This window comes from Helianthus annuus, chromosome 12, assembly GCF_002127325.2.
Source record: "Helianthus annuus cultivar XRQ/B chromosome 12, HanXRQr2.0-SUNRISE, whole genome shotgun sequence".
Taxonomy (NCBI): Eukaryota; Viridiplantae; Streptophyta; class Magnoliopsida; order Asterales; family Asteraceae; genus Helianthus; species Helianthus annuus.
In genome coordinates this window covers 38,578,007-38,597,550 of record NC_035444.2, presented here as the reverse complement: position 1 = coordinate 38,597,550, position 19,544 = coordinate 38,578,007, and the positions used below count along the sequence as shown (strand labels likewise).

Here is a 19,544-nt window from a genome sequence, read left to right as displayed (position 1 = left end):
GAATCACGAGTTTACTTACGCCATTAAGTTGGACTTCAAAAACACCAACAACGAGGCTGAGTACGAAGCATTTCTTGCAGGCTTACGCCTCGCCATCAAGATGGGAGCAAAAAACTTGCGCGCACATGTTGACTCACTCCTGATAGCCAGTCAAGTAAATGGCATATACGACGCGAAGGGAGAAGTCATGGCTTTATATCTGGAACAAGCGAAAGAATTGCTCCAACAATTCAAATCCCACAAAGTTATACATATCAATCGCTCAGAAAACAAGCCCGCAGATGCCCTAAGCAAACTCGCCTCGACTTCCTTTCAACATCTCGCCAAGGATGTAAGGATAGAGGTACTCAAGAACCCGTCAGTATTGCTGCGACAGGTGAATGTGATCGAAACAGGGCAACCATCGTGGATGACCCCGATCATCCAATACTTGCAAGAAGGGCTGCTCCCCGAAAACAAAGCGGAAGCAAGGAAGATCCAAAACAAAGCCCTGCAATACGAAATGAATGGCGGTATCTTGTACCGAAAATCCTTCCTAGGGCCACTACTGCGCTGTGTGGACCCCCAGGATGCGAATTATCTGATAAGGGAAATCCACGAAGGGATTTGCGGCATCCACTCCGGACCACGGATGGTTGTCGCGAAGATCATGAGCGCCGGTTACTACTGGCCTGGTATGCATGTTGACGCAATGAAGGAGATCCGCAAATGTGACTCTTGCCAGAGGCACTCTCCAAAAACGCTGCGCCCTAAAAATGATCTTATCCCCGTATCCACCGCATGGCCCTTTCAGCAATGGGGAATTGACATGGTGAGACCCTTCCCGGATGCTCCCGGCGCCGTAAAGTTCATCATAGTAGCTGTCGACTACTTCACAAAGTGGGTAGAAGCCAAAGCCCTTGCATCCACCACAGCTATGATTGTGCGCAAATTCATATGGGAGCACATCATATGCAGATTTGGCCTCCCGCTCAAGATCGTGACTGACAATGGCACCAACTTTGCTTCGGACGATCTTAAGAAATGGATGAAGGAGATGAACATCGAACACACTTTCACATCCGTTGCGCACCCACAAGGCAACGGACAAGTGGAAAGTGTGAACAAATGCATCGTCGAAGGGATAAAGGCCAGATTAGGAACAAGGCGGCGCAGATGGGTTGATGAGCTCCCAGGCATTTTATGGGCTCATCGGACCATGCCAAAGACGAGTACCGGCGAGACCCCTTTCAGTCTGGTCTATGGCTCAGAGGCGGTCATTCCGGCGGAGATTGGCCTGCCCTCGCCACGCATGACAATGGTCAACGCAGTTGACAATGAAGCGGAAAGGCGCCTAGACTTGGACCTGTTAGAAGAAAGACGCGAAATCGCGAGAATCAGAGAGGCCAAATACAAAACCCAGCTGGAAAGGTACTACAACACAAGGGTTCGCATTTGTACCTTCAACCCAGGGGAATACGTCTTTCGCGACAATGAAGCATCAAATGTGGAACGTCCAGGGAAATTGGCACCTAAATGGGAAGGCCCATATCTGATTCATGAGGTCCTGGGCAAAGGGGCCTACAAATTGCGCACCCTAGATGGCCACATCTTACCAAGAACTTGGAACGCGCAACAATTGCGCAAATGTTACATGTAATCTATTTCGGCCTTGCGCCATCTTTCAATTCACTACGCCGGCTACAAGCCGTTAGCAATTATGTATGAAGGCCTAAGCGCCCATTTCTGACTTGAATGAAAACATACGACATGTTTTTTCTATTACATTTTTTCGTTACAAATGCATGCTAAACTTTTGATTAGCGCGAAAACACTCCAGCATTTCAGGGTTTTTCGAACCACCTCCAAGGTCCTCCGCGAACAAAGCGCGAGACCGGGTGGATACCTTAAATACTTAAAAAACGCTTCCATTTATTCGAGCTAATTTAACATAAAGTTTTTATAGCAATGCAATAATTGCAACGGAAAAAACCAAAATGTTTCATTTCATTTAAAACTTGCGCAAATGCGCAGCATTGTACATAGAGTGTCCGAAGAAATTACAAAGGCACAAATGCCTATCAACCACCTATTCAACAAACTATCCTATTCATCGCGTCGATCATCACCATCATCTCCGTCATCTTCACCATCATCATCGTTGCCATCATCATCACCATCGCCGCCATCATCACCAACTGGCTCTTCGTCGGATAACTCGACGGTAACTGGTGGATCGAGGACTGCCTTAAGACGCTGGCACCAGTCGTCTTTCTTCAACGATTCAACAACCAACTCCATGATAGGCAAGGAAAGGTTGTCATAGGAGTTTTCAGCACTGGCCAGTGCAGCATCAGCATGTTCCGTCACTGAGCAATGACTTATGTCAAATTCCTACCCAAGCATCTGCTCAACGTGATCGGCACACTCCAGGTAGCCTCCCCGATGACCCACCGCACGCGCCGCATCTGTCAGAGCCGCTACGGCGCGGTCTAGCTCGCCCGCATTCAGGATGGAGTTGGCAACCTTCACAAAAAACAAAAAGCATTAAAGATAAAAACTCTCAACAAGAAAAAGCATAAGACAAAGGCACTTACCAGCACTACGCCGCGAGTGCGCATCCATTCAGCCTCCGAGACAAGCGTATCAACGATGCCTTGGGCCTCGGAGTAGTTTGTCTGGGCCACATTAAGCGCAGCAGTGCTGATAGCACGCGCCTCCTCAGCATCAGCAGCCTTAACCCTCTCAGCATCCAGGTCAATCTCCAACGACTCGCATCTGTCAATTTGCTCGTTTAAGCGACGTTTGAGCTCCGCAATCTCAGTGTCCTTGGCGTGGAGATCTCTGTCCTTGCTGGACAGCTGTAGTTTGACCTCAGACAATTCAACCTGAAGGCCGAAAACACAACTTAGGCCGATGTATTAACAAAATAGCAAGTATAAAGGAAAACAAATAGACTAACCTCCACCTGCTGTTTGGCAGCCTTCTCTCCCTGCGCCTCCTCTACCTTCGAGGTCAAGTCAGCAACTTTAGCCTCAAGATCAACTATCTTCTGTCGAGCCGCATAGGCGCGCTCGTTGTCTTGGGCACAAATACGTTTAAAATCGGCCTTCTCCTTGGCCAGTTGCTCTTCAACATTATGGAGTTTTTTCTGCAGCCCCTCGCGGCCCCACTCTTCAGCCTTCTTGTCAGCCTCAAACTTGGCTCTCTCCTCACCAAACGCGGCTTTAGATTTTTCAAATTCAGCAATACGTTTCAGCATACGCTCGCGATAAGCCTCCCAGTCGGCGCGCTCCCTAACCATCGTTCGCCATTCGCGAACTATTTGATGGTTGGCAGCACGAGCATTGGCCTCGCCAAGGATATAAGTACGATACAACATTTCGTGAGGTTTCGCCCTTTGCCGATGGACTTCAGCAGGTGTAAAGGAGTTCAGGAACCACTCGCGCGCAGGGCTGAACTCAACGAAAGTATCTTTCTGTTTTAAACTCCAGGGGGCTTGATGAGGAGCGTCACCACATTCTTCTTCATTGTAAGTCTTGTAGTAAATATCCCCAACGGTGTCCTTCGCACCTATCACATTGGGGTTATAACCCCCAGCTCCACCAGAGCTCGCGCCGCTTGAGGAGAAGCGGCTGGAACCCTTGGAAGTAATAACAGGCCCGGTGTTGGTTGGTTTGGTGACCTCGGGACCTGGAGATTTAAGAGGCTGATCCATAGCCTTTTTCGCCGTTAGCTCCTTCTCCAAGGCCTGCTTCCTCGCCACTTCAGCCAACCTCTCCTGCTCCGCCCTCTGCTTCCTCTCCTCCTCCTCTTTTCTCTTTCTCTCCTCCTCTATCTTCTTCCTCTCTTCTTCTTTCTTTCTCTTCTCTTCCGCAACTCTCTTCTTCTCCTCCTCTCTCTTCCGATCCTCCTCCACCTTTCGCTGCGCCTCAGCAGCCTCAGCGGCATCCTGAGCAGCAGTGTCAGTGGACTTGATCGTAATCTTGGGCCTCTTTACCCTAACCTCACTAAACGTGACACCCTTCTCAGGGGTCTTCTTCTTGATTTCTGAAAAATAAAGCAAGTGCATTTGAGTAAAGAGAAAAGTATTAAGAAGAGAAGCGAAGAACTTACCAGGAGAAAATTTGTATAACGAGCGCAGCTTGCTCGTTTTCCCAACCACGGGAATCACAGCAGATGTAGGGGCGGAAGCCACACCAGTCGTGGCTTCGCTCCTACCCCTCTTCCGCCCAATAAGCTGGGCACCAGCATCTTCTTCTTCAGCTTCGTCATCTTCTGGGAAAGACGGAGTCGCGCCAGCTTCAGGGTTACGAGAACCCGCGCTCCCCGAGCTTTTCGACCCACCAGCACCAGTCTTCCCCTTAGCTGCATGCGATAAACCTTCATATGAGTCACTGATTATCACATAGTCGTCTAAGTCACGTTGACGAAGGCGAAGAGTACCTTTGACAGCAGCAGATGTTGCGCGACTAGGGCCAGTGCCCTTACTGGTCACCTCAGGCTCCACCTTCTTCTTCTTCTTCACAGGTTTCTTCTTCTTCTCCTCGGGATCAATCCCCAGGTCGCGCAACACACCTGCAAAGATTTTAGACCAAGAGCTTAGCTCGCCGTTGGAAGAACCTACGGACTCCTCGCTGGAAAGATAGAAAGTCTCTTTTCCAGCGAGAGTCACAGAGCGCAATGGACGAGGTTTAGGGTATTGCGCACCTTCAGTAGCGGTCGGCGGTGAAGCGAAAGCATCAGCAGCAGGAAACATGAAGTTTCCTTTAATCTGGTCATACCAGCTTTCCTCGTCATCGCGCATAGGGCGAACGCCCATGGAGCCACCAAAGGTAGAGAAGGCAGCTTGGTAGAGTTGCGCTTCTACAAATGGAGATAAGTAAGTGACAATTACAGAAATCCTACTTAGAAAAAAAAATAAGACAACAAAGAAGACACTAACCTTGATCGCCGATCTTCAAAACCGGAACCTCCCTGCTGCTAGGTAACCACTGGTCACTCATCTTAGCAGCAACTAACACATTTTCCCCAAACACCCGATTTGGGGTTGGGGTTAGCTGCTGGTACCACCGAGCAGTTTTTGGGATGGGAAGATCCTCCTTCGGTATGGCCTCGGTCCAGTCCCTAAAGGGCATGGCAATCGGCAAGACTTCTTCCCTGATGAAGAAGAACTTGGGTTTCCAGTCGTGGAAACTCTTAGGAGGATTCAACAAGATCTTCTTTGCCGCGCCCCGGCTTGCAAACGAGAAGAACCCCATCGTTCTCTGCAACTGGTAGAAAGCACGAAACTTATCTACCGATGGCTCGACGCCATGGGAATGACACAAAAATTCAAAGTGTCGTACCCTCACCATCCCGGGAGGGCTCATCTGAGATATATGGAAATTGTAGTAAGAAAGGATACTGCCTAGGAAGTTGGTCGCCGGCAGTCGGAAATTACCCTGAAGAAAGAAGTCTTCATACAGGGTAATGTAACCGGGTGGTGCATCAGCCGTGTCTGGCCCTGAGCCGGATACCGGGCATCCCACTCCGGTGGGAATCTGAAACTACGAACAATCTGTTCGAAGAGACCTAAGTCCCATTTAAGGACAGGAACTGGTCCTTCCTCACTAACAGGAGCCTCTTGGTGTTCTTCACTCATCTTTTTAGAAAGATCTGGAAAAAAGCTTGAAGAAAAGTTTGAAGATTTGAAGAAATCTTGAAGAGACGAAGAACACTTTGAAGATTCAAAGAGTTTTTGAGAGAAAAGTGGAGAAGAAACGAAGAGAAGTGAGAATCTCTCACCTTCTCTTCGGATATATATACCCATCGCATTTAATGCGATGGGTAACCGTGCCGCGTTCGCCGCTAGGTTAACCAACAGGAGGTTGCCACGTCAAGCGGGAAACCAGGGGTGACGGTTACCACGTGCGCGTGGGCCTCACTCTCCTGACATGAAGTGCAACCGCCGCAGGCGGCATGATGACACCCGTGCCAGGGGTCAACTCAAACGTCGCTCTCAGCGACTTATCTCACCAACCTGTCAGAAGTTCAAATTTCGAAGTTTCCCGCCATAAAACGTGCAAGTAACTTCATGCAGAAGTCACATGAGCCGCGCCAGATATACATAAACTACTATAACCTCGCGCGCCTAAAAGGCCAAACAATAAATCACTCAACACCTGCCTAGTACCTGCGCATTTAAAACGACAGTTTTCAACGTACGCCATACAAGTCAGGATCAAAAGAACCATTTCCCTTTCTCTTATTTTTTATTAAGTCCAGAGCTCCAACCACTTGCGTTGCGCATGGTGCAGCACTGGACTGGGGGGACTTGAAGGGGTATGGTCCCAAAAAGTCGCGCAAACCTCAGATCAGGTTGCGCGTGAGACCATACTCCTTAACACAACAACTTGTTAACAACAACCTCGCGCGACCTACATCGCACTACGATTTATCCCGCGCGAGGGAATGCACACAACAAACCCAGATATCAGCACTTAGCATAAAACAATGGAAGAAATGAGCCACTCAGTAGGGAAGCGCGCGGCTACCTACAGTGGTACATAAGGTACAAGTGGCAGTAAAAGGAGCCAATGAGCGTCTAGCAGGCTCTGGTCAATCGTGCGCCACGATCGCCTGACGAGAAGTACACAAGGACGCCTACATGGCACCAATCAGAGGACGGAGACAACTATCCCACGATCTCCACTCGTCTGCTGATGATAGAAGGACCACAAGGCCGACAACAATGACACGTGGCTCCAATCAAGGTGCGCCAGCACCAACGAGCATCTAGAAGCCACTAAGCGGTCGACGCTAGTGAGACAAAGAGCATATCCGTTTTGTTGTCCGCTTCTGGCCCAAGGCCCATCAGCCCATAACCCCTCACACCTCTCCGGCTATAAATAGAGACCTCATCCCACAGGTTAAAACATTCTATTCTCTCGGCTCTTACTCTTTACACTTAATTACTCTCAAAGCAGTCGCTTATTCTCACGCCGGAGCCTGGTTAAGAGGGAAACCCCCACATTCCCCTCTTAACGAGTAACGGTGTTCTGTTTTGCAGGTTAGATCACCAAGTCGGAGCTCAAATATCCTTAAGAAGATTAACCCTCATGAAAAGAACATAAATCAATCTAATTAAATATCTTAATTAGATCATTGTTTCTTCAACTAAACTATAATTTATTTATTCCCTTGGATTAAAAGTATAGTGAGAAACCTTTCCTTCTAAAATTGACCTTAGGACATCCAAGAATGTGTGTTTAGAGAAATTTCATTGTAGTTTCTCCCCATGTGCACTCTTTTTCTAGTAAAGTCTTTGTTATTCTATTGTTGACTTGTTGTCTTTCAGCTAATTAAATATGTAAGTTTTTAATTTCCTAGTAAAGTCTTTGTTATTCTATTGTTGACTTGTTGTCTTTCAGCTAATAAAAAACATGTAATTTTTTAATAAGTTAGGTTTGTGTTGCAAAAACATTAAACTTTATCATATATGAAAATAAATTTTTATGAAAACCCAAATCTCAAAAATAAATAAAAAAATAATCAAATAACTAGAAAAATACTGATTTCTAATTAAATAACAAAGAAACATATAAGGGGAGTAGGGGTGCTCCGTGATTGAGCGTTATGTGTGGGTGACCACGACGTGGAACATCGCCGCCGGTCCTTGTGACCACGCGTGCTGATGACCATGCGTTGTTGACATGGGTTACCGTTAGGGGTGTTTCAAGTTTAATCAGGATAACACATGTTAACACTGGTGATGGGCACCCTCACTAAAATCTATCACTAGTGATGGGACCAAATTCAATGACGTGGTGAAACATGATTGGGTATGGTAAGTGATGAAAAGTGAAGCACCCCACCTCTAATCTAGTAAACTATTTATATGTCTCTGTGCCCACCATCTCTCGCATACCACTCCTGACCCTGTCCTTGTACACATATGGAGCTCCACATGCAGCCCTCTATAGTCGTGCCCCTCATATGTGTTGGAAATCAAACCCTTAATCAAACATAAAAACACCTGATGAACAAACTCGTTCGACTCTTTTTATTAATTATCAATCAAAGCACATAAATACAATGACTCTAACCATCTATTTATATTAAACGTGTTCTAATCCTAACCTGACTCGGACTCTATTTAATTAAATAAACTAACGAACTAGATAAACCTATTTAATTCAATTTATCTAACAATTATCCCTAAAATAATTCAACAAGAATTATATCTATAACCCCTTTTTATCTTTATCTCATTAATTCAAAATTAACCTCTTCATTCTCCCCCCTTAATCTTTAATCTTGGATTAGACACGTTTCTTCACATTAGCACCAATATCAACAACTTCAATCCCTTAACCAAGTTTGACATCACTCTTCCCGGGTCACTAGAACAACTCCGTTCTTGACCATCAATCAAAGAAAAAACCAAGCTCCTCGCTTCTTCTGTTTTCTTCTTTCCTTGCTAGACGCGACAACATTTAAAGCCTACCCGCTTTTACGAATCTTGTTCCGTTCGTCTACCCGTGAATTCCGATCGGATACTTCTGCCAAAAAAGAACAATCTACACTGGTTTTCCGTTCTTATTCCATCAAAACGCATGGGAGTCACATAGGCGTTCGACGGAGATTATCATATAAACGAATTTAAATATTATAAGGTTTAACAAATATTAATAATTTATATACATGATAAAAAGTGATATAACAAATAAGAATAATTTATATACATGATAAAAAGTGATATAATTTGCACTACAATGACCATAAGAGATGTATAGACTACTTGAATAGGGTGCGTTAGCGAAACAATATAGAAAGTTCTTGCTTCGTAGTGAGAAACTGACAAAGACAAAAGTAACCAAACACAAGGCTAAGAGCAGCCACATATCAGTCAAAAGGCTACTGCTTTTATGGCCCCTCACTATTCTCATTATCTATTTCCTTTTCTATGTGAGAAATATATTTTTGAGTTTATTAGCTTTATACAGGTGGTTAGTGGCGAAGCTTGAAAAAAAAGTTCGGGGGGTCGGAAAGTAATGGAGCTAAAAAAAAATTTCTATCGCGTAGTTTTGAGGTGTATATTCGGGTCGGACGTCGGTGATTCGATTCGGGTTGGGTCGGGTCAAACATTAATATCAAATAAAAAACGTTCTCAAACATTAAAAAAGAAGTTATCATTTTATTCTTCCACATAGCATAATCTAATAACAAAACAAGTTAATAAATCACCTTAAATTTCAAACTCTAGTTTTCATCTAAATCAAATCACAATAAGATTAAACAAATAAAATTAGACATAGTTACAGAAAGATTCAACAAGTTTAGGGCAAAAATTTGGACCAATTTCACCCCTAATTTCAACATAAATCACATAAATTGCAGCCCTAAATTGAACCTAAAGATAAAAAACACAAACCTTTAACCTTATGAAGATTGGATAAGGTGGACTTTTAAGTTAGGCTTTATAATGATTTGATTTGGGTTATATAATATACATTCTAGTATTCTACCAAATATAATGATTGGACTATAATATTTGGACTAATTAAATATTTTATTTGGGCTATATAAATAAAAAAAATTAAAACCGTGGGGTCGAAAACGTATATACCTAATTTTTTTATAAAACCGGGGGGGGGGGGGGGGGGGAGGGGGGCGAAAACGTATATACCTACAAAATCCTATACAAAACGTACATATATAACACTACTGACCGAAAAGTTCGGGGGGGGGGGGGGGCGGGCACCCCTCCCCGCCCCTTAAATCCTTCGCCCCTGCAGGTGGTAGTTAGATTAAAAAAATCAGTATACACGTGAGTGTATGTCGCGTATCAACTATTTCTTCATGACAACGAAAATTACAACACACTTTCTTCATATATATGACATGAAAATTACAACACACTACTTTAGAATGTCAAACATATTTATCGTAGTAGTTAAGGAAAAACCCATTAGATACTCAAACAAAGTGTATGAGATGTTTGTTAGTGAGAATGTTGATCCAAAAATAGAAGCCACTAACTACTTATGAAGTATCAGATGTATTCCAAATTACAAGATATGTCGTTGCTAGTAGTTGAATTGTAATGTCTTTATAAACAAACTACTTATATGAGCGCTGATATGTTGGATTATGAATTATCACATGTTAGAGGCAAATTACACTTATTGATGGTCATCTTATAGTGCTTTGTTGGTGTGAGATTAGAAGAACTACGTTGTTATTTATATGTTAGCAAATTTATATACATCATAAAAAGTGATATAAACTGACTACTCCATAGTTTTGAGAGATCTCCATACTTCAGTCATCTCAAATGTTGTGATATATGTTAAGCAAATTGGTTGAACATGGAAACACGATAATTAACGACTAACCCTAAAAATGTTATAAGTTCTTTTTATGTTCTATAGGCCCTCGTGGAGAACAGCTGACCATTATCGACAGATACTAAAAGTTAATTTGTTTTTACGTTTCTCTTTTGAGGCTTTGTTTTATGTGTCAGTGATCACCGACTAAGCTTGCCATGATATTTTCGTCAGTAAAGCTCTGTTATCTACTAGTAAAAATATATGATACACAAACATAAAGACGATACATGATAGATCCTCATGGTGTATCTAGTGTCGAAGCTTGAGATTTCAGACCGGAGGTCGAAAACGTATATACCCCAAAAATCTCTATAAAATCGGGGAGTCGAAAATGTATATATCCGAAAAATTTCTATACGAAAAGCACATACTCTCCACTAATGAGCGAAAAGTTTGGAAGGTCGACCGCCCCCTCCCGCCAACTAGAAGCTGCGCTCTGGGTGTATCTTCATTAACACAGTATTATAAAAAGATAAGTTAAATAAACAAGTAAAAGTGAATACATAAGGATATTTTCTTGTCAAATTACTAGAGGAATATAACAATATCTTTTTGTGATTTCTCTTTTTTTCTCCCATAAAGAAACACAAAATATAATTTTGTATTTTTTAACTTTAAATTGATTTATCTTGGATACACACCCTCTCACCCTATAAATTGCATGATCCTTCCACAAGTTTTCCTACTCCATGTTTGTGAAAACAAGCACCTTTAGAATAAGATGGCTGATCTTAACCCAAACAAGAAAACTCCTACTCCTACAATGATCCCAATTCCATCACCATCACCATCTCAATTCCACTCACCATCTCCAGCCATTAATTCCACTCCAATGACCCCGAAAAGCCCGTTCATCACACGCGTCATGACACCATTGGCTAGCCCCATGAAGAAGGCCATGGCAAGCATGCAAGGCTACTTGGAGTTCACCAAGCTCAACCCACATGATGAATGGCTTCCCATCACCGAATCAAGAAACGGAAACGCCTTTTATGCAGCATTCCATACCCTCAGCTCCGGAATCGGAATCCAAGCTCTTGTTCTTCCCCTTGCCTTCACTGCACTTGGCTGGTCAGTTCAATATATTCCTAACTTTCTCACACACACACACACACACACTTCACCTAACCTTTTAACCAAAATCAAGAACCATTTTCATCAAGTTCTTTGCATAGGTTGTGAGTTCAAAATCTCATACTTGAACATAACAAGTATAACTTTTGTTATTTGAGTTTATTATCAATTATCATATAGTTATTTTTATTTGATTTATCATTTTATCTTAAGTTTTTTTATTAGTCATTATACTATGTCTAAATTGAGTATTAGGATAGTTAATAACTTTTTATCATATAGTTGGTTAACTTTGTCATTAATTTTTTTCTACGTAATCTCCTTGTATTAGAAGATCCGGTTTTCAGTTATTCAATACGCAAAAAAATATTATTCACCAATACAGTTTCTCAGTTCTTCGTTGTAAACTTACTTTCAGGGTTTGGGGGATAATAAGTTTATCTACATTTTTTGTGTGGCAAATGTACACACTTTGGCTTCTAATTCAACTCCATGAATCATCTTCTGGAGTTCGATACAGCAGATACCTTTGGCTTTCAATGGTTACTTTCGGTATGCTTCCTTTCAAAAAGCTAAAGTTCATGCAAAAACTCAAATTCATACCAACTCAAATAAAGTAGTAATATGATCATAATCTAATATATTATATTTATATGATTTAGGTGAGAAATTAGGGAAGTTAATGACATTAATACCAACAATTTACCTCTCAAGTGGAACATGCATAACCCTAATCATGATTGGAGGAGCTACCTCTAAACTTCTTTTCAACACCATTGTTGGGAACACATGGGAAGACAAAAACGATACCCCGTTAACGATGATCGAGTGGTACCTCGTGTTCACATGTTTGGCAGTTGTGTTATCACAACTGCCAAACCTGAACTCCATTGCTGGAGTTTCATTGATTGGTGCAGTTGCATCCGTTTCGTATTGCACCATCATATGGATGGTGTCGGTTATCGAAGGAAGGCCTGATGGTGGATCGAATGCGCAACAGGAGAAGGTGTCCGGAATTTCTAGGGTTTGTGATATTCTAAATGCTCTTGGCATCGTTGCCTTTGCTTTTAGAGGCCATAATTTGGTGCTTGAAATACAGGTTTGTGGATTTATTTTATGCAAGCATTGTTGATTAATTGCATGATTTTTTTTTTTTTTTTTGGCATATATATTTGTTTGAAAGATTATACAAAAATTATTCCCTAGAATGTTGATTAATTGCATGGTTTTTTTGGCATATATATTTGTTTGAAAGATTATACAAAAATTATTCCCTAGAATTAATTTGCTAGTACTCGTAAAAATATTAGAATTAATCCTAATAGTAATTCTCATTGTTTTGACGTGATTAAAAGTTAAGACGCCAAATTATAAAAATTTTATAATTAATTTGTACTGCAAAGTATGTTCTTTATTTGGATACTGGTTTGGTGCATCAGACGTGTTTCCAATAAAGTACACGTCATAAGTCCAGTGTTTGCATGTTTGAATATTTGGTGCTTTATAATGTCGGGAGGGGTAAGTGGATGAATTTAATTTTTACGACTATATATAGTGTTGATATTGAAAATTAACAAAAAAATTATTCTATATATGCAAAAAAATTAACTTCATTTAATTTAATAAAATTAACTCATTTTACATATTAAAAGCCTACATGTCAACAAAATATTTTCCATATAACCTCCGCATATGTAATAGTTATGCTAGTAATCATCGTTTATCATTCATTTCACATATACGTATATTTTAAAAACAAATATCAAGAACTTTAACATATTAAAATTAGACTGAATTTTTTTAAATGAAAATTAAACAGCACACTTGTTTTTGTGGTATAAATTATAAGCATGTTTTCGTATGTTAAAGTTGCATATCATGATTACCAAAACAAAATTATTTTGGTGTGTATCCATTCTTTCAAATCAAGTTACTTTATGTGTTGGAAAATATTAATATACACATTTGAATATATGTAAAGTTTTCTTTTATTAAAGTCATCACGTCACACACAGATAATATAAGCTAAAAGAAAGTTCAACTTGAATTTAAAGGTTGCCTTTAAGTTGGAATTTACATAATATTTAATAGTACTAAACATTCTTAAATAATTCATTTATCTAGTATGAGTAAATTAAAATCATACGAGATCAGGTTAGGCAGGGAACATGAATCCTAACCAGTGACTTTTTTTTTTCTTAAAAGTTGTGTTTTCTCAAGATTCGAACCCTTAATCTTCAAATTGAGCTCCACTTTAACTTGAGTTTGAGTTCAAGCAACAAAATCAGTGGCCTTCGGGGCGGTTTCTGCCGACTAACCTATGTTGCTGTCATGTTAGCGCTTACTTGTTTCGGTTTCTGCTGACTTGTCAACTTATGTGGTTACATATATTGTGGTTGTAGGGTACAATGCCTTCAAGCCTAAAGCAGCCGTCACGAGTACCAATGTGGAAAGGTGTGAAGTACTCGTATTCCATTATCGCAATGTGCCTGTTTCCTCTCGCCATTGGCGGCTACTGGGCCTATGGGAACCTGGTATTCATCACTCGTTTATACCTTACAAATACTCACTTCACACACTTTAACCACCATGTGTAACTACTGACTGTGCAAACATATAAACGCAGATGCCTACAACCGGAGGAATGTTAACCGCACTGTACAAATACCACGGACAATCAACATCAAAAGCAATCCTAGAGTTAACAAGCATCCTCGTTATCATCAACTGTCTCACGTCTTTCCAAATCTACGCAATGCCTGTTTTCGACAACCTCGAGTTAAGATATGTGACTAAAATGAACGGGCCATGTCCATGGTGGGTCAGGGCCGGGTCTCGGGTTTTCTTTGGTGTGCTAGCATTCTTTGTAGCGGTTGCACTCCCGTTCTTACCGAGCCTAGCGGGTCTTATTGGAGGCATTGCATTGCCCATCACTTTAGCATACCCTTGTTTTATGTGGATAGTGATGAAGAAGCCAGACCAGTATAGCAAAATGTGGTGGCTCAATTGGATCCTTGGGTGCTTAGGGATGGCCTTAAGCGCTCTACTTGTTTTCGGGGCCATTTGGACAATCGTCACTCGAGGCATCGAGGTTCATTTCTTTAAGCCCGAGTGAAAAAACTCAAGGTGTATGTAAAATATAACTACCTAATGCATTAACAACCGTACAACATATGAACTTAATGATTCCTAATTAATGCAAGAGTTTAAACATCTATATAATTTCAACCCATATACTTATGAATGGGTTATTTGGGTCGTGTTCTATCATATACGTGTCAAGTTAGAAAAATAATTACAAAAGAGATGTGTAAAATGGGTAGTAGACCGATTCAAACTTGAAAGAATCAAAGTGATCGTAATAATTTTCCATTCTTATAATCATTTGCTTAAACTGCAATTACAGAACATGATAAATCCGAAAAGGGTGGGAGAGAGTATAAATGGTCAAAAACTTGTTGCAATTTACATAATGAAATTGTTAAGAGCTTATGGTTTCTACTACATAGATAAAGGAAGAAGCATCCGTCGTTTCTTTTTCTGGGCCAGTTTTATTCGCTTTGTTACCTTCATAGATAATAGGAGTAACAATGTGACGGTTGCTAAACCAAATCCAAGTCTCAAATGCCTGAAATACAATGAAACTGCAGAGAAAACGAAAAAAGCTAGAATCACAAGTTCCCATATTACAAACACCACTACGTCCACCCTGCACGTCAAGTAATCAAAAAAGATGGTTTTCAGACAGCATTTCAATAATAATTAAAAAAACGCAAGACTGATGGTACAATTTATAAATACAAGTTGAACAATAACAAGATAAAATGGCACCAGAGAATAAAAAAAGATTCCATAACTAGTTCGATCACATCATCGCCAATTGAAAATAAAGTAGCATACAGTTAAATGTAAACATAGAGGCTAAAGGCAACCTAACCATTTTTATTAAATTTCAGGGACATGCATTTTCTAAAAGTTATATAAAGGTTTGAGATTGTAAGTTGAATGTATTATCTTTTACAACAACAATAATGAAATTACCTTCTAAATTTCACCTAACAAAATTTAACAGGGTGTGAAAATGGGAAAAGATATAGCTATTGATATGCAAAAATCCTCATGTGAGACAAATTTCGAAAAGCAAATCTATCCTATCTAATAAATGAAGAACCTGGGTTGCCACATGGCAATTCAAAGTTTTGGAGGGAAAGTTTTCTAGAATTTTATATAAAAGAATAAATGTAACTAACTAATTTGATAAGTAAACTAAATAATATCTGTTCCGAAATACATGTTCCATTATATTGTTTATTAGAATCGTTGACCATCTTCTAATCAAATCTTTACATTCATGTGCATTTTCTATGCATTTAATTCTTGCAATCCATTGGGAATAGCCCAATGGTGTTGGTGAGTTAGATAAGGTGTAGATTAGTAGGAGGTCATGGGTTCAATCCCCATGGTGGGCAAGTTTAGCCATTCAAAAAAAAAAAAAAATTTAATTCTTGCAATTTTTTGCTTCAATCTACTTATTATACCTAGAGTTGGGCATTAAATTTGAAAATGCAGGCATGTTATTCCTAATTTTCTTTTCTATAATTAATATATCCCGCTCCCTTTTTTGAATTAATAGGTTGGTTCTCCATTCATAGATGCATATATGATCCACCATTGAAAGGGGTTGCATGAAGACACCAGTTTTGTTAGTCCTCAGATTGCCTAAGACACCAAGTTGTTATTTAAGGGTTTTGTAGGACCGTTAATTATAAGCGTGCGCATGTGTTTTTTTTTTCTAATTGTTCAGGATCTTACAGTGGTAGTAAGGGTGGCAGTGTGTACTCATCAAGCTCTATCACGGTAATTACGTATCTCGTGGCAGTGATGTATGTATCCTTGATTATGAGTGAAGTAAAAGACTTGCATTGGGTGCAAGTTTTCTTGTAACAATCCAAAAATGGTGCTATGCTCCTTGGCATGATACCATGAATATAAGAATAAGGTAAACTTTAACATAGGTTGATTTCCAAATGAATGGCTTTTCGTTTTTTTGAGTTTGGGTTTCTAATTTGCAACACAAAACTTTTGGTAATTTTGAATTTGGGTTTGTTATTGATGTTTTTTTTTTTTTTTGAGTTTTGGGTTTCTAATTTACAACACAAAACTTTTGGTAATTTTGAATTTGTATTTGTTATTGGTAAGATTGTTTTGAATTGTGTTAGTTATTGGTATGATCGTTAGGTTTTATTACATGTTTTCCAATCTTGTAGGTTGTAGCCCACTCTTTTATTTCTACTACATTAATATTATATGATCCTTGCCACGTATTCAAAAAAAAAAAAACTAAATAACACCAAGTATTAAACATTTATGTAACAATTTCACGAATTTTATCATTTATAGTTCAACCTGTGTAATACACGGGTTACTATCCTAGTACATAAGATAAATATTTGCATTGATAACATTAGTTAGAGGCAAACTATCAAATGGAGATACCATTTTCAAATATTTTAGTTTCCAAGAATGCACCCATACAGAATATTCATTACTATGAGAGAAAGAACATTTCTATTCCATGTAATGATGAAACTTAGTTTGCAGTCATGTTGATCACAACTGTAATAAAGTATCAACATTTTATTTTGGAACTTATGCATTTGTCACAACGTTTAATGAAAAGTCATTAACATTCTCCAGAAGGTTAAATAATATACTTAACATCGCTTAAAGTGAAAAACTAAGCACTTTTAGAAGTAGTATCTCTTTTCTTGCATGGATATAGTATCAATCTACTTGGAATCTTGGATGTTTGAACTTTGAAGCTAAAGCCTCAATTGTCAATTGCTCAAGTTTCTGTGTATTTCAATCTTAACAAGCCAAAATCCAAATGCCAGCATTGAACATAAGTACAGGCTAAATTGGGAATCTAAAAACTAAAAACGAACTATCATAAAGCAATAAGTTTTGATCACAAAGAACACTCAACAGTAAAAAAAATTACAACCCTAGTTCTATCAAGAATATCACCTATAGAAAAACTACAACCTAATTTGATCAAGAGTCCCTGTATTATAAAGTATAACTCTCTCTCTCTCATGAAAATGGCCCTGAAGGAAAAGATAACCTAGTTCTATCAACAACATAGGCAATCAATATAGGTCACGTCTAGGTAGTTGAAGGCACTAGGCGCACTTAAGGCACAAAGGATGAGCCAGTCGCCTGAACGCCAGACAGTTCAAAAGCGTTGGCCCGAGATAAACAAGACGCAGAGTATAAACAGGCCATTTTAGTTGTGTTCTTGCAAAATTTGGCCTAAATTTTTGCCTGTGAACCGTGATATAAGACGCGAGGCGCTTTTGCTGCACCTCGGCACGCGCCTTTGTCTAGCTATGGATCACATTCATAGATTAACGACAGTTCATCACGAAGATATAACCTAACAAGTATAGCTCTACATAAACCAATGAAATTGAACTAATTCGATACCAAACAACAACCAGCATTTACTATTTAATTAACCTTCATTTCAACTACAAGCTTTCTCCTAAGAAATCTATAGTATTCGAACGATAGAGAGTCGAATTAGTCCTATCCTGATTACAGATTTACATCACACCTTAAAACCTAAACATTATCTCATTTTACACAAAACCTATGTATTCAACATAAAACCAGTTAATCACGAAACAGTTACTGAATTTACACAAAATCACATCAACAAAAACCTAACCGTACAAAAAATCAATTCATCCACAAAACTAAACCCTAACAAACAAATCAAATCAACAAATCACCTGGAAGAATTAGACAAATTCGAAGTCGACGAAAAAAACGACATAGACGCCCAATCATGCTTCGATCTAACTTGATACTCTCTAAGCTGATCCACCAGATTAGATCTCGTAATCTTCTTCTCCGATTGTCCAGAATAATAACTCGACGCCGTTCCGCTTCCAATTCCGCCACCAACAACCTCTCGATTCTTCTCCTGCGACATAGAAGTCGATCTCGGTAACATTTTGACGGTCCGATCTCTATCGACGGATCTGTACGCGTTCGTTTGGTTCATAGAAGTTGAACCTGCATGTGTAAAGGATTCGCCGGAGATTTGGAAGGATTGACGACGGTGGATCGGTGATCATCCACGGCGGCGAAGAAACGGTTGGAGAGTTTTTCAACCACCGGCGGATGAAACAGGGGAGAGGAAGTCCCTTGGTTGGTTTCTTGTTCCTTTGTGTTAAATGACATATACACCCTTGTTGGTTTCATTGATCGGGTTTATTATTCCGGGTTTGGGTTGTTTGGATCGGGTTTTGTTTGTGTATTACTGTATTGTATCTGGTAATAGATGTGGGTTCGGGTTGTTCGGTTATCAGGTTAGGTTATTCGGGTAGTTCGAGCTTGCACATACTTGTTGATTTTTAAATTTTTTTTTACATACTACACTTTTGACACGTAATATTTCAATCTTCGTGTTGTTTGAAACGTTAGTATAAATCACAAGAACATAACTTTCATACTATTTGGAAAGTTAATGCGTATTTTCACTACAAGAACATAACTTTCACTACAAGCCAAAAGTTGAATTAATATAATTCGGGTTAGTAGGTTTGGGTTTGAGTTTTTTTATGTTTAAAGGTCTAACTAATATATGATCCTAATAACATTCGGTTTAATTTGTATTTGGTTATTCAGGTAATGTGTTTGTTTGGGTCGGTTCAATTGGATATGCCTAAAGTCGGGTTAACCGGGAACAGAACAAAGCAATGGGTCTAATAGAATTGAATCGGATGTTTTGAAAATTCAAACCTTCCAAAAGGGCATTACCGTCCAATGTTAACCCTGACAAATTCGTAATAATTTTAAAAAATTTGAACTTCAATTCTCGAAAATAAGACTCGTTGGACGATAATAACCCATATTGGTAGTATAATCAATGACCCTTTAACTTCAATTTCGTTCCAAGAATAATCACACTCTAATGGGAAAGCAGAGTCGGGTAGTAAAGTGAACCCTTTGCTTTGGGCCTCCATTTTACAAGAGCCTCCATTTTTTTAATATACAATATAATACTTGTTGATTTGGGCTTGCAATGGCTGAATGGGGGTTGGCAGGAAC

General features: G+C 39.8%; 2 protein-coding genes across 2 annotated transcripts; one reads left to right on the top strand and one right to left on the bottom strand.

Annotated features, from left to right (window-relative positions):
- The first annotated feature begins 11,036 nt into the window (after positions 1–11,036).
- LOC110894664 (lysine histidine transporter-like 8) lies at positions 11,037–14,696 on the top strand. Its single transcript, XM_022141890.2, has 5 exons — positions 11,037–11,423; positions 11,845–11,978; positions 12,089–12,525; positions 13,829–13,960; positions 14,053–14,696. The coding sequence occupies exons 1-5, from the start codon at positions 11,074–11,076 to the stop codon at positions 14,539–14,541; spliced, it is 1,542 nt and encodes a 513-aa protein (XP_021997582.1). The 5' UTR covers positions 11,037–11,073; the 3' UTR covers positions 14,542–14,696.
- Positions 14,697–14,770: 74 nt separating this feature from the next.
- On the bottom strand, positions 14,771–18,665 carry LOC110894665. Its single transcript, XM_022141891.2, has 2 exons — positions 18,221–18,665; positions 14,771–15,135 (listed from the first exon to the last, which is right to left on the bottom strand). Exons 1-2 carry the CDS (start codon positions 18,493–18,495, stop codon positions 14,928–14,930), a joined length of 483 nt encoding a protein of 160 aa, XP_021997583.1. The 5' UTR covers positions 18,496–18,665; the 3' UTR covers positions 14,771–14,927.
- Between the last annotated feature and the right edge of the window lie 879 nt (positions 18,666–19,544).

Coding starts and splice junctions, on each gene's coding strand:
- LOC110894665 (XM_022141891.2), bottom strand. CDS start 18,495: ATGAACCAAACGAACGCGTACAGATCCGTCGATAGAGATCGGACCGTC. Junction 15,136..18,220: donor AATTTGTCTAATTCTTCCAG/GTGATTTGTTGA, acceptor CTTGACGTGCAG/GGTGGACGTAGTGGTGTTTG.
- LOC110894664 (XM_022141890.2), top strand. CDS start 11,074: ATGGCTGATCTTAACCCAAACAAGAAAACTCCTACTCCTACAATGATC. Junction 11,424..11,844: donor GCCTTCACTGCACTTGGCTG/GTCAGTTCAATA, acceptor ACTTACTTTCAG/GGTTTGGGGGATAATAAGTT. Junction 12,526..13,828: donor ATTTGGTGCTTGAAATACAG/GTTTGTGGATTT, acceptor TTGTGGTTGTAG/GGTACAATGCCTTCAAGCCT.